This window comes from Macaca nemestrina, chromosome 11 (genome assembly GCF_043159975.1).
Source record: "Macaca nemestrina isolate mMacNem1 chromosome 11, mMacNem.hap1, whole genome shotgun sequence".
Lineage (NCBI taxonomy): Eukaryota > Metazoa > Chordata > Mammalia > Primates > Cercopithecidae > Macaca > Macaca nemestrina.
In genome coordinates, this window is record NC_092135.1 from 136,230,555 (window position 1) to 136,243,445 (window position 12,891).

At 60.6% G+C, this 12,891-nt stretch overlaps 1 protein-coding gene across 7 annotated transcripts; it reads left to right on the forward strand.

Moving 5' to 3' along the window:
- Positions 1-1,693: 1,693 nt before the first annotated feature.
- Positions 1,694-12,642, forward strand: LOC105473820 (erythroferrone). 7 transcript variants are annotated; one of them, XR_011610196.1, is made up of 10 exons: positions 1,757-2,046; positions 4,625-4,747; positions 5,761-5,863; positions 6,772-7,034; positions 7,114-7,222; positions 7,305-7,395; positions 9,135-9,213; positions 11,326-11,595; positions 11,756-11,772; positions 11,867-12,642. XR_011610196.1 is itself a non-coding variant. In XM_071073687.1 (8 exons), the coding sequence occupies exons 1-7, from the start codon at positions 1,852-1,854 to the stop codon at positions 9,191-9,193; spliced, it is 939 nt and encodes a 312-aa protein (XP_070929788.1). In that variant the 5' UTR covers positions 1,694-1,851; the 3' UTR covers positions 9,194-9,213; positions 11,326-12,642. The 7 variants fall into 7 exon arrangements, 4 of the variants coding, with proteins under 4 accessions (XP_070929788.1, XP_070929789.1, XP_011726193.2 ...); XR_011610195.1 differs by having other exon boundaries at positions 11,326-11,772; XR_011610194.1 differs by having other exon boundaries at positions 11,756-12,642.
- Positions 12,643-12,891: the final 249 nt, after the last annotated feature.

Sequence of the window (12,891 nt, forward strand, 5' to 3'; positions counted from 1 at the left end):
CATAGAGTAAGTCCGTGGGACTTACTCACTCACCCCTGCTGGACAGATTCTCATGCTGGGCAGGGCATGTTTATCTTTAAACGCCCTCCCCACCCAACTCTACACCATTCCTATATCCTATGGGAAAAGGGGTGGAATCACTGGGAATAATTACCTTCTGATCCCATGCTTTTCCTAAAGTATTAAGTATTTCCTGGTTTCCCCACCTGCCAGGCATGAGGCCAGCCAGGTGGAACATCGCATGAGTGGCCAGAAAAGGCAGGCGACAAAGGCCAGCTTGCATCTGAGGACTGACTTTGGCCCATCCCCAAGCCTGGGCGGGGACCACCTGTGGCTGCTGGTGCCCCTTTCAGTCCCTGCTGCCACATCCTGTGAACCAGGACAGGGTGAGGCCTCCTTTCCCCAGTGGGCTCTTCTCAAAAGAGGGGAACAGCAGCCCTCCGTGTGAGTGGGAGGTGCTTCTCCAGCGGAGCCTTCTCCCGGTCTTTAACAAAACGCACTGTGCACCCACCGGGGCAGGTGCCTCCGGGGTGGGGCAGGAGAGCCAAGCCTGTGACCCTCCTCGGCGTAGCGTCTTAGTGGCGGGGCAGATAGCCAAAAGGGTATGTCATATAACAAAGCCAGGGGTGGGGTGGGGCTGGGGGCTGCCTCTTTCCTGGTAGGGGTGCCCAGAGGCCTGCCACCTTCTCTGAGGCCTGCAGGGTCTGGTCCACCTCTGGGGGCACCGACTCTGGTAGGCGGTGGGCAGCTTCGCTGCTGGTCTGGTCTGTCCCCACACCCCCACTAGGGCACGATAGGAGTCAGTTCTCCCAGCCCAGGCCCCACCAGGGCAGGCGGTTGTCCTGAGTTGTTTCTTGGCTCCCCGCGTCCCCTCCGTCCCTGCAGGTGAGCCGAGTGGGGAAGAACAGTCTCCGCGCTCGGAGCACGCCAGCCATGGAGGGAGGGCGGCCTGGAAGGGGGAGTGCCCTCCTGGGAAAGGGGAGCTGAGAAGGGGCCCCGAGGGTCTCCTGGCTCCGATTTGCTCCACTTGTGTCGTAGAGGCCTGGCCCTCGCGGGGCGCGTCCAGGAGAATGGGGAGGGGATACCTCGGGGGTCCCTGCAGAGGACGTAAGGGATAGAGAGAGGAGAAAGGATCCTCGGGCCGGCTGGGAGGAGGCAGCGCCTGGCTCTCCGCAAAGAAAATGGGGTCGTGGGCCGGGCGCGGTGGCTCAAGCCTGTAATCCCAGCACTTTGGGAGGCCGAGACGGGCGGATCACGAGGTCAGGAGATCGAGACCATCCTGGCTAAAACGGTGAAACCCCGTCTCTACTAAAAAATACAAAAAACTAGCCGGGCGCGGTGGCGGGCGCCTGTAGTCCCAGCTACTCGGGAGGCTGAGGCAGGAGAATGGCGTGAACCCGGGAGGCGGAGCTTGCAGTGAGCTGAGATCCGGCCACTGCACCCCAGCCTGGGCGACAGAGCGAGACTCCGTCTCAAAAAAAAAAAAAAAAAAAAAAAAAAAAAAAAGAAAATGGGGTCGTGAGGGCAGAGGGTCCAGGGCCGGGAGAAGAGGCGCCTCGCTCCCTAGGAAGCGGAAGCGCTGGCAGCGCGAAGGAGGGACCCCAGAACCGGGAGTTGCAGGGGGGACGCGCACAGCAGGGGAACACCCCTCCCTCTCCCTGCCCGCTGCCCGCGCCCCCTCCCCCAGCCCGGACACTCCCCCAATCCCCCTGCAGCGCGCGCCCGAGCCGGGAGGGGGCGCGGGCGGGCGCGCGGTCTCGGGCGAGGCGGGGGATTCAAGCGCGTTATAAGGCGAGGAGCCCGGGACGCCCGAGACGCCGCACTCGGAGCCGCGAGGGAGCCGCCGCCCGCATGGCCCCGGCCCGCCGCCCCGCCGGAGCCCGCCTGCTGCTTGTCTACGCGGGCCTGCTGGCCGCCGCCGCGGGCCTGGGGTCCCCGGAGCCTGGGGCGCCCTCGAGGAGCCGCGCCCGCGAGGAGCCGTCGCCCGGGAACGAGCTGCCCTGGGGCCCCGGGGAGAGCCGCGCGGGGCCGGCCGCCCGTCTGCCGGTAAGACGCCCGGGTCCGCTCCGGACCCAGCCCGCGCCCACAAGCTCCGGCCTGGGAGGAGGACGGAGAGGCCGAGCCCGCCCTCATCCCCGAGAGCTGCTGCAATGCCCGGCTCCGGGGCTCCGCCGAGACTCAGGGCCGTGTAGACGCTGCGCTCAGCCCGGCGGGGAGCCTTGACTTTGGCTTTGGGGTAGTTTGACTTAAAGCAAGGTTCTGCTAGGTCGGCGAAAACCCCCTTTTCTTTTGGGAGAGAAGGAAGTTGGGAAATAGATAAAGTGTAAATAACTTGAGTTGAGGAAATTGGGAAGAACGCATTTGTACAAAGTGTAAGCAAATGACTGCCACCGCCCCCAATCTATTTGGTGCAGTTCTCTGAAAACAAAGTGTTTCCCTGCGGGTCTGGGGTCAGGGGGCTGTTCAGGGTGGGGAATGACATGGGGCTTTGAGTCAAGTAGCTTCTGGCCGTGAAGGGGTGATCTTGAGCTCTGCCCTGCCCCCTCCTCTCCAGGGTTTTGGAGCCTGGACTGCTGAGCAGAGGGTGGTCCGGTTGGGGAGGTGTGGCCCAGGCCTGAGGAGACGAGAACTTGAGGGGCCCTCAGTGTGGCCGGGCCTTGGGTCAGGGGGGCAGGGCCGCTCCAGGGAAGCCGGGGTGGGCGGCGGGTGCTCTTTACTCTGAAGATGCTCAGGGACAGTAGAGGGGAGAGTCAGGAGGGCATCTACTAGAGGGGACAGGGGTGCAGCTAGGCCTGGGGTCCCCCAGCGTTCTCTATCCCAGCCCCACCACCCCCAGCTGCTTTCCAGGGACTGAGGGCACCCCCCCCCCCCCCCCGTGCAATTGGCCAGACCACCCAGGTGGGCACAGCAGCCAAATGTCAGGGCACGGTCAGCAGGAGGCACATGGGGCTCAGGTGCTTCCAGGTGGTTTTGGTTGGACCCTGTTTGTAGGGGACACGGTGACACCAGAGGTCCTCCCAGGCTCCAAGGCTTGTTTCTGAGAGACCCTTTGTGGCTGGAACCAGGGCAGCTGCCCAATACCCACCCTCATGGCTGGGGCCATCTCCTGGTATGCCAACTGACATGGTTCTGCCTGTTAACAGCTCTACCCCCAAACCAAACTGGGGTCAGAGTCCATCCACAGGCTACAGGTGCAGCTTGGAAGGTCAGCTGGGCACACCCCTCCTGGCTGGTGTGCGGCATCCTCACTGCATGTTTCCGCAGAGGGCACACGCGAAGTGGAAGAGGGTCCTGGGAGAGGGGGTAGAGTGGAGAGCAGCCAGCAGGTGGTACAGTTGACCCTCCAAGGCACAAGGAAGCGCTGAGCGCGCTGGGCACCCTGAACCCTTTCTCCGTCCACCACAGGCTCCTCTGGCACTGCAGCCCCATCTTCCCACCACAGCACCCTAGCCTGTGCATTGGTCAGCCAGCTCCCAAAAGAAGGCCCTGCGTCCCCCTAGAGCAGCCAGGAACCAAAGGCAGTGACTTGGCAGCTGGCTTTGTCTCTGATAAAAGGGCCTGGTCAGCTATAAAACCCCAGGGTCCTTCTGTCAGCCCCCAGCGTCAGCACCCATGACCGCATCTAAGCCCTCTTGGGCTGGTTTGCTTCCCAGCTGGCAGCCTTGCCTGGAGCCCAGATAGCCCAGTGGGTCCAAGTCCTCTCCCAGAAAGCTCCCTCCCAAAACTGTGCTCAATGTCAGCATCAGTCAGGATGCAGCAAGGACAGGAATGGAAACTTCTGGAAGCTTCACTGTCCGTGCTTGAGTCAGTGTCTCATAAGTGCTGAGGAAATGAATGTCCCGTGCAGAGGCCTCATGTCATGACAGCTCACCTGGTCCTCTCCCCCACTGAACTGTAACCCGAGGCAGCTGTGAGAGCTGAATTTGCCTCCTTAGAACTTCTGACAGTGGGGGATGGACAGAGGAGCAGCTCACCTGGTCCTATCCCCTACTGAACTGTAACCCGAGGCAGCTGTGAGAGCTGAATTTGCCTCCTTAGAACTTCTGACAGTGGGGGATGGACAGAGGAGCAGCTCACCTGGTCCTATCCCCTACTGAACTGTAACCCAAGGCAGCTGTGAGGGCTGAATTTGCCTCCTTAGAACTTCTGACAGTGGGGGATGCACAGAGGAGGGCTGGCTAGTAGTTGGGCTCCCTGATAATCACAGTTGCTTCTTCCTGAGCACCTATGGGTGCTCTCGTGGTTGGATCTTCCTGGTGACTGGAGGGTGGTGTGATCACTGCAGCTCCTCTGGAGGAAGGAGGCCCAGCAGTGCAGGGATTCACGCCTATACCTGAGCCCTGTACCCCATCTTCCCTCCAGGCATCTTGGGTCTGCCTCTCCCATGAGTGCCAAGTCCAGGCCGAGGTGTGGCCTGTTCCCTAGGAGTCGTCCTCCACGGGCCAAGGGGAGAAGGTGCGAGGGGTGGGGGCCCCTTTGGGAGCCGCCTTTGAGGGCACCACAGGTGACAAGGACCAGGGTCCCAGAGTACAGAAGGCCACACAGTCGCCTCCTGCAAAGTGTCCCACCTGCTTGGTGGGAGTCCAGCGAGGCCAACTGCCCTGCTGGGCTGGCTGTGTTCCAGGAGCCCACCGCCGATCGTGCACACAGCATCGACCCCCGGGACACCTGGATGCTTTTCGTCAGGCAGAGTGACAAGGGTGTCAACGGCAAGAAGAGGACCAAGGGCAAGGCCAAGAAGCTGAAGGTGAGGCTGGCATCCCATCAGCACCAGGCTGTCGGGGGGCTCCACCTCCTCGCTCCTCATCCACTCCCACTCCTACATCCTGAACATTTCTAATAGCACACCCCTCACGCCTCGGCCTGGGGACAGAGAACACAGAGAAAGAACCCAGGCAGCCCCAGGGGGAGCCCTGAGTTAGGGGCCTGGTCCCAACCATTTCCCCATACCCCTAAAATGCCAAGCACTCCCTCTTTTCTCCTCCCTCTGCATCCAGGCCAGGGAGGCTGGGCTAGCGCAGGCTGTGGTGAGAACCTTGCCCACGCTGCGGGGGGCCTGCAGGAGTACCTGGTTCCTGGGGACTAGGGGCACAGGGTCCTGGCGACTGCTGCGCTGTCACCCTCACTCAGCCTTGGGTCTTGGCCTGAGTGGAAACTTGGTGCTTGGTCCTGGTGCTGCCTCCTACTTGGAGCCCCCAAAATGGCACATACAGGGTGTGGGCTTCTCTGTCCCCTGGGGGCCAGTCTCACCTGCCTGGGATCTGACCACACGATGGAAGGCCAGCTCAGAGCACATGAGGCAGGTGCACAGGCCAGGCTGTCCCCGTGGCCTGGCCTTCCACCTCTGCCCCAGCCTCCTGGCCCTGCCCTAAGCTGCTCCCGACAGGGGCTCACTGGCTCCTATTTCGGGTCCCAACCGAGCCTAGTGGGGACTTGCTGATGGTGGACTCTGGCCCAGTGCAGACCCTGAGATGCAAGTCCCCAAAAGCAGCCTGGAGTCGTCCTCCCTCCAGGAGGCCTGGCTGCAGGAGTGGGCATCAGCCCTCTGCCTCCCCACTCAGGGCAGAGCCCTTCCCTGCCAAAGCCCCACCCTGAGGGCCCCCACCTTCAACACAGTCCTTGTACTCACTCCAAGAGAAGCTTTCAGTTGGAGGTAGACCCTTGGCTGGAGGTTGGAGCCCACTGGGGAGCTCTCTTGCCTGCCTCTTAGTGGCAAGAGCCTGCTCCTCATATGTCCTCACTGGCAAGGTTCCCTTTCAGTTCGGCTTGCCAGGGCCCCCTGGTCCTCCCGGTCCCCAGGGCCCCCCAGGCCCCATCATCCCACCCGAGGCGCTGCTGAAGGAGTTCCAGCTGCTGCTGAAAGGTAGGGGTGTGCACCAGCTGGCACACACCCCCCGCACTGAGCTGGGCCTGGGAGGGTGTCCCAAGGAGCCGACAGGGCCAACCTCAGCACTTCCGCAGGCACCCAAGGAGGCACCTGCTCTGGGCTGGACTCAAGGACAGTGGAGCTGGCCCAGGTCCAGTCCCTGCCCCGTCTTGGCCCAGGTCTGCCAAGGGTCAGGGCTGGGGGTGGCTGGGAGTGGGGGACCATGGCCAGGAGAAGGCTTCACAGAGGAAGGTGGACCTGGCCACTCAGCATGGCAGGTGCTCAGGGACCAGCGCCCATGCCCTGCCTGGAAGTCAGGAGAGCCCAGTGAAAGGCAGAGGCTAGTGTATGGGGCAGCACCAGGTGGAGCTCGGCCTGGCACCCACAGTCACCACTGGCCCAGGCTGGGGCAACCTGCGCTGGAGGAGGCAGAGCTGAGTCGAGCTGCGGAGTCCACACTGAGGCCTGCTCCCGAGCAGTGGCTCACATTAGTCATTAGAATTGAGCCTTTTTTCCCTTTTAGTTCAATGTCCTGTTCATTTAAATATAGCACCTTCTGCGCTGAAGAACCTCCTTGTACTTCCAGTAAAGTCGCAATCCCTTATTTTGCCCCCAGCTGCTTTGGAAAATGTGGGTGGGGTAGAGGTGAGGCTGGAGACCAGGCGCGCTGGGGCACTTCTGCCCGAGCTTCCCAAATGGTGAGGGAAACGGAAGCCGCTGCAGGGTCAGGAAGCAAAGCCTCCGAGGCCCTTCAAGCCGAGGGGGCGTCGCCCTCGCCCCACCCTTGCGCCGGGCAGGCCCCTTGTCCCGCTCGCACCTGTCCCGCTCGCACCTGTCCCGCTTGCACCCACGCGGCGGGCGGGTGAGGGGTCCCCGGCGCGCAGCCACCACTCGCTCTGTGCCAGGCGCTGTGCGGCAGCGGGAGCGCGTGGAGCACGAACCCTGCACATGCGGCCCCGCCGGGTCCGTCGCTGCGAGCCTAGCCCCGGTCTTGGCCACCGCCGGGGAGGACGACGACGACGCGGCGGGGGACGTGGTGGCACTGCTGGCCGCGCCCCTGGCCCCGGGGCCGCGGGCGCCGCGCGTGGAGGCCGCTTTCCTCTGCCGCCTGCGCAGGGACGCGTTGGTGGAGCGGCGCGTGCTGCACGAGCTGGGCATCTACTACCTGGTGAGTGTGGGCGCGCGGGAGGGCGGATGGCACCATGCGGCCAGGCGGGAGCCGGGATGACCATCCGTGCCCCTCGCAGCCCGACTCGGAGGGTGCCTTCCGCCGCGGCTCAGGCCTGAACTTGACCAGTGGCCAGTACAGGGCGCCCGTGGCTGGCTTCTACGCGCTCGCCGCCACGCTGCACGTGGGTGAGGCCCGGGGCGTGGGGGGACCGCCCACCCCGCCGCCTGCCTGCCTGCCTGCGTGACCACGTCCCGCCCTCCCCCACAGCGCTCGGGGAGCTGCCGAGGAGGGGGCCGCCGCGCCCCCGAGACCACCTGCGCCTGCTCATCTGCATCCAGTCCCGGTGCCAGCGCAACACGTGAGTGCATCCCAGCCCGGACCCCACACCCGCATTCGCTTGGCCCCCACAAGCTGTGGGTGGTTAAACAAGGCACTGGGCGGGGCTTCCACCCGTTCCCACCCCGCCGTGGCCTGGGTGACCCCACACCTCCTTCCAGGTCTCCTGGTCTGCTCCTGCCCCGATCAGGCCTTCCCTTCACAGCAACCAGGGGCTGTTAAAAATGACCTTTCTTTCTTTCTTTTTTTTTTCTTTTTTCCATTCTCCTTTATTCCATAAACACCTAGTTACAAGTTGCACAAATCAAAAAGTAAAGGCAGAGAAGGGTTTAGGGAAGATTCTCCTGATGTGTGTGGGCAGGACTAGGGAGAAAGAGTTGGGAACCAGTCTGCTCCTTCCACAGCCCTAGACAGGGCTACGGTCCCTCAGTGGGGGCTCTGAGGAAGAGGTGGGCAAAGATCCAGGGTAGCTGAGGGATGGAGGAGGCCCCTAAACCCAGAGCTCACCCCAAAAGACCCTTCAATGCATGGCAGGAGTAGAATGGGAAAGGTGAAGGGGTTTGAAGATGGAGCAGCAGAATGAAAAATCAAGTTAGTAGATGGAGAGGCGAAGTCATCATGGTAAGGGGATTAAAGAAGGAAAAAGTAGGAAAGGGTGCCGTGAAAGGTTCTCCCTGAGACCCCCAGGGAGAGGTGGGGGCGAGCTTGCCTGTTAATTTAATATTAAATTGGGGATGGGAATCAGGAAAAAGTTATTCGGGGGATGATTTCTCAGCCTCTCAGCCTGTACAAGAGAGGCTGAGGGCCCGGGGCCCTCACCAGTCATAGCGGCGGGACTGTCGGGAAGGGGAGTCCTCAGGTCCCTGGATGGCCAAGCGGGGAGGCCCGTCCGCCCTTCGTCCCCCCGCTCCTGAGGACTCAAGCCGCCGAAACTCCAGGGGGCGCTGCTGCCGGAATCTAGGCCACTCCCTGCCCAGACCTTCACCTCCTCCCCAGGTCCTAGGAGGCCCGCCTCCTCCCAGCTTCCCGCCTCCTTCCAACTTCCCGCCTCCTTCCAACTTCCCGCCTCCTTCCAACTTCCCGCCTCCTTCCAACTTCCCGCCTCCTTCCCACCCCGGGGACTTTCATCTTGGGGCCCGAAGCACCAGTGTTAGCACCAGTGTTACTCCAAGAGGCCTCTCCAGACAGCTTTCTGGAGGGCCCCTCCTCAGTCGCCCGCCCACCCCTCACCCGGGAACTTTCTTCCCCATCATCGCATCCCTTGCTCCTGCACCATCTGGCTCCTGAGCGCCGTGACTGAGCTCCCTGTCTCCCCACACCCAGAAGGCAATCCAGGTACAGCGGAGATGCCCTGCCGATACCTGGAGCAGACGTGAATGAAGGGATCAAGTTCAGAACTTCTTAGTCTGCCTTTGAACCCCCAGAGTGTGTTGGCCTGAACCAACTTTTAGCATCACCTTCCACCACACCCCCACTTCCGGCTGTATCAGCCAGTGTCCTGTTTCCCATCGGAGCCAGGGCTTTGCTGCCCCTTGCTGGTCCCTGGCCTTGCCTTGCCTTTCCCAATACAGCAAGCATGCCTCTGGCCCTGTATCCTGCCTCCTTTTGGGGACTCGGTTCAGACACCACCTCCACTGGAAGACCTGGCCAGGGCCAGGCACTTTGCTGGGCATGTGTTGGCTGCTGGCAGGATTGTGTGTTGTGGGTGAAGTTGGTGGGGTCTCATGGGGAAGGCTGACCCTCCTTCTGTTTTGGCTACAGCTCCCTGGAGGCCATCATGGGCCTGGAGAACAGCAGTGAGCTCTTCACCATCTCCGTGAACGGCATCCTGTACCTGCAGGTGAGTGGGGCAGGCTTGGGCATGGAGGGGCACCGCCTGGGCATGGCCACGGGTGGCTGGGTGCAGAAGGGTACTGTTAGATGTTCAGGATCACCGGGTGTAGCACCCTCAGACTCCAGGCCTGGGAGAGGGTCCAGGACATGCCAAGTGCTCACCTTGGTCTGGACACAGCCAGGCTTCAAGTTCTGATCTCCTTCCTCCAAACAGCCTTTCCCCCAGGGCGCCTGCCCACTTGAGCAGCTGCTCTGCTCTGCAGTCCCAACATTCAGACTTCCTGAGCACCTCATTCTGAGGCCGGGTACTCCCGGCCGCCACAGGTCCGCTGAAGGGACCGGTGGAGGGAGGGAATGGAGGCCAGGCTGACTGCCCACGCTGACGCCCTGAGTCTCCTGTGACTGTGAGAAGCCAGAGATGTTATTTTCCTACCTAAAACCCTAAGTGACCATCTCTTTCTGGCACTGGGAATTTTGGCAAGTGGTAGAGAAATGGACAGAAAGGTGGAATTTACTAACAGAAAACAATTGAGTGCAGGTGTGTGGAGTAACAGCTGCTATTGAATTCTCCCAGAGCTTTGGAGAAGGGAGTGCTACTCCCCGAGTTAGCCCGAGTTCACATAGCAGAGCCAGAAATGGAGGCCAGGCCATCTGGCTCCAGAGTCTGTGCTTGCTGAGGGGCATTTAGAGTTCCTGTCTGGGTGCCGCACATCGTGCTTGGTGAACTCAGTCTCTGCCGCACCTGGATCTTAAGATGCAGATCCTGAGGCAGCTCTGGGTGGATCCCGGATTATGCATTTCTGGGAGTTCCCAGAGAATGTGATGCTGCTGGTACATGACCACGTTTGGAGCAGCCAGGCTAGAGTGCTGGTTTCATGGAAGGCCCTGCCAAATGATTGCAGGGCCAGGCCTGTGGGGAAGGGCCACCCTCCCACCTGACTTGGAGCCCTTACAGGCTCTGAGAAGCCCTGCAGCTGAGAAACCTGTTGGACTCTTGAATCCCACTCTAGCCCTGAGCAGGGGCTTGCTCCCACACGCGCGAACCATAGGGCACTGCAGGGAAAGCAGGAGAGGTGCTGGGTGGGGCACAGGGCCCAACCCGCGCGGGCCCTTGCTCTGTGACCTTGGCAGCCACGTTACTCTCTGGGCCTGAGCCCTTCCCATGTGCGGGACTGAGTGGGCAGGAGGGAGTGTGGCTGGCTGGCCCCTGGGTCGCCTCTGCAGGCTGTTGGGGTGGCCCAGTGCCTCAAAGGCACCCTCCTTGCAGGTGGGGCAGTGGGCCTCCGTGTTCTTGGACAACGCCAGCGGCTCCTCCCTCACAGTGCGCAGTGGCTCCCACTTCAGCGCTGTCCTCCTGGGCGTGTGAGCAGCCACCACAGTCCCTTCCTCTCAGGGGCAAATGGAGCACAGGTCTAGACAATGTGTGGACAGTGTCGGAGTAGCAGTGGCCACATGCAGGAAGAGGCCCACCCGGAACTCTGCCCACACTGGCCACTGCAGTTCAGCTCACAGAGCCACGGCAGGCAGGCCTACAGACGTGACGTGCACACTGGTGGTCCCGGAGCCAGGGGTGATTCAGGACACCATCTTGAGCCATTATCCCGGAAACAGTCGGCATGCCTGGGGACACCTGCTAGTCCCCAGCTGCAGGCCGACTCTTTCCTGGCCTGCTCAGCACCTGCCCAGATGGCCTCTTCGTCTTTCCTGCGCCCAGCCCCACCTTTTTCACCTCTCTTCATGTTCTCATGGAGTGCAGAGTGTACCAGCCAGGGCCCCTACCTGGAAGAGGGTCAGCTGATGCAGGCCTGAGGGGGCTGCCACAGGGAAGTACGCCGTGTGTTCTTACTGCTCAGAAGGGACAGGGTCTCCCACCAATCCCCTGGTCTCCATCAGCTCCTTGGTCTTCCCTGCCCCTCCCCTAACTGTGTTCCACCTGCCAGTGGAGCTGAGCACTGCTTAGCCTGGGCCAGAGGGACACTGGACAAGGGCCTTTGGGGGACAATGAGTCTGGGCCCAGCTTCCAGTTCTAATGTATGCAAGATTAACTCACAAATTCACCTCAGAAGGCCTTTCCAAATGAGAGCTCTACTCTTCCCCTCCTCTGCCAATCTTTTCACAGCCAAGGCCCCTTCCGCCCTCTCCAGAGGAGGATGAGATCCCTTTTCCCCTCCCCTCTGAGGTGCTGACTCACTGCTGGGATCCACCCACCAGAGGAAAGATCTAGAACATCTTGACAGATTGGAGACAGCCAGGCCTGCTGACCCATCCGAACAGCTGAAGCAAGAGACTTCCACCAGGGATGCCAGGGCTTGGGTTGGTCCAGCGGCTCTGGGATGAGCCTCCCAAGCATCTTTCCCACTTGGGTGGCGACGCGGCTGAGATTGGACAGGTGGTGGATGAGAGACGGTCCCGAGAAAGGGTGGTCTCGGGAGGGCTGGTCTCAAGCCTGCTGTGCTCCTGTGGCAGTGATGGGGCCTGGGGATGGGGATGGCAGCTCTCATGAGGAGACCTAGGCTGTGAGCCCACCGCCTCCCACATTTTCTCTAAAGTGCAGGACTGTCTGAGGGTAGGTAGTGAAGAGGACAAGGCCCTCAGCGGTGACCTCCACGGCCTTCTACCTGCTGAGGAAGAGTTAACCCACTGCCTCCCCAACACAACAGGCTATGAAGAACCTGGTGCCTCAGGACCTCCTGGGAGCCAAGCTGGTCTGGCAAGGGTGCTCGGGCCTGGGAAAGAAGGGAGCAATGGCCAGTCACCTTCACCTTCTAACTGGCCTTCGGATGAGGTGACCACCACCAGGCCTGAATGACCCCCAGGAGCCCAGCTTCCAAACCCCAACTCCGAATCAAACATCTCCATCCCCGAGTGCAGTAATACACAAAAACCAACCACTCTGCCCTGGGGCAGGCCTGGCGCGATTCTCAGTAGGACTCATACCCACCCTACCTAGAAGTACTGGGCTGGCCTGGGTATTGCATCCCGTGCGTTTTGATAAGGGGGTGATGTGGCCACACCCTTATCTAGATTTCACTTTGTATCCACTGGGCACAGATATTTTAGAGAACTTCATCTTTTACTCTTGAAAAAGCCACATATCCACATCTCTTTCATTTTCTCAGTGTGTTATGCAGCAATTTATTAAAGTATTTATTGTCTAATAAATACTGCCAAGTGGAATATATATAACTGACTTCATGGGGGTGGTTCAACTAAAGAACTGTGTGACACAACAGTTACAAAACAAAAGGGAGACCTTAAGATCCAGAATCAATCCTTTAGCCCAGGTTCACTAAGCACAGTAAGGAGAAACCTGCAAGGTGAAGTGGAGATGGCCTCCAGCCTCTACGTGGGAGGGGCTCCCTTGAAGGCTGGGAGTGAACCTTTCTGGGAAACTAGGGTCAAGCCTCTGGGGGATGGTGGGACATAGGGATGTATGAGGCACAGACATCAGTGTCCAGTTATTTACCAAATAAATGGTTCTATTTCCTGATTCTGGGGTACCAGGGCTCTTTTCTTCAATGATGCCACACTGGACAATGTCCCAGTCCTCAAATTAAAATGGGTACTTGGCTCTTAAAACTCCCTGGGGAAGGGACAGCACCAACACTTACAGTTTTTATTTGCGGCTTTTACACAACAGACCCACAGGAGTCATCTAAGGTTTACATGAAGCATTTACCACTGA

What these genes read in the sequence shown, in the direction of transcription:
- LOC105473820 (XM_071073686.1), top strand. Translation starts at nt 1,852, where the DNA reads ATGGCCCCGGCCCGCCGCCCCGCCGGAGCCCGCCTGCTGCTTGTCTAC. An exon ending in AGCTGGGCATCTACTACCTG is followed by an intron (nt 7,035 to 7,113) that starts GTGAGTGTGGGC and finishes TGCCCCTCGCAG; the next exon opens with CCCGACTCGGAGGGTGCCTT. An exon ending in TCCCGGTGCCAGCGCAACAC is followed by an intron (nt 7,396 to 9,134) that starts GTGAGTGCATCC and finishes TTTTGGCTACAG; the next exon opens with CTCCCTGGAGGCCATCATGG.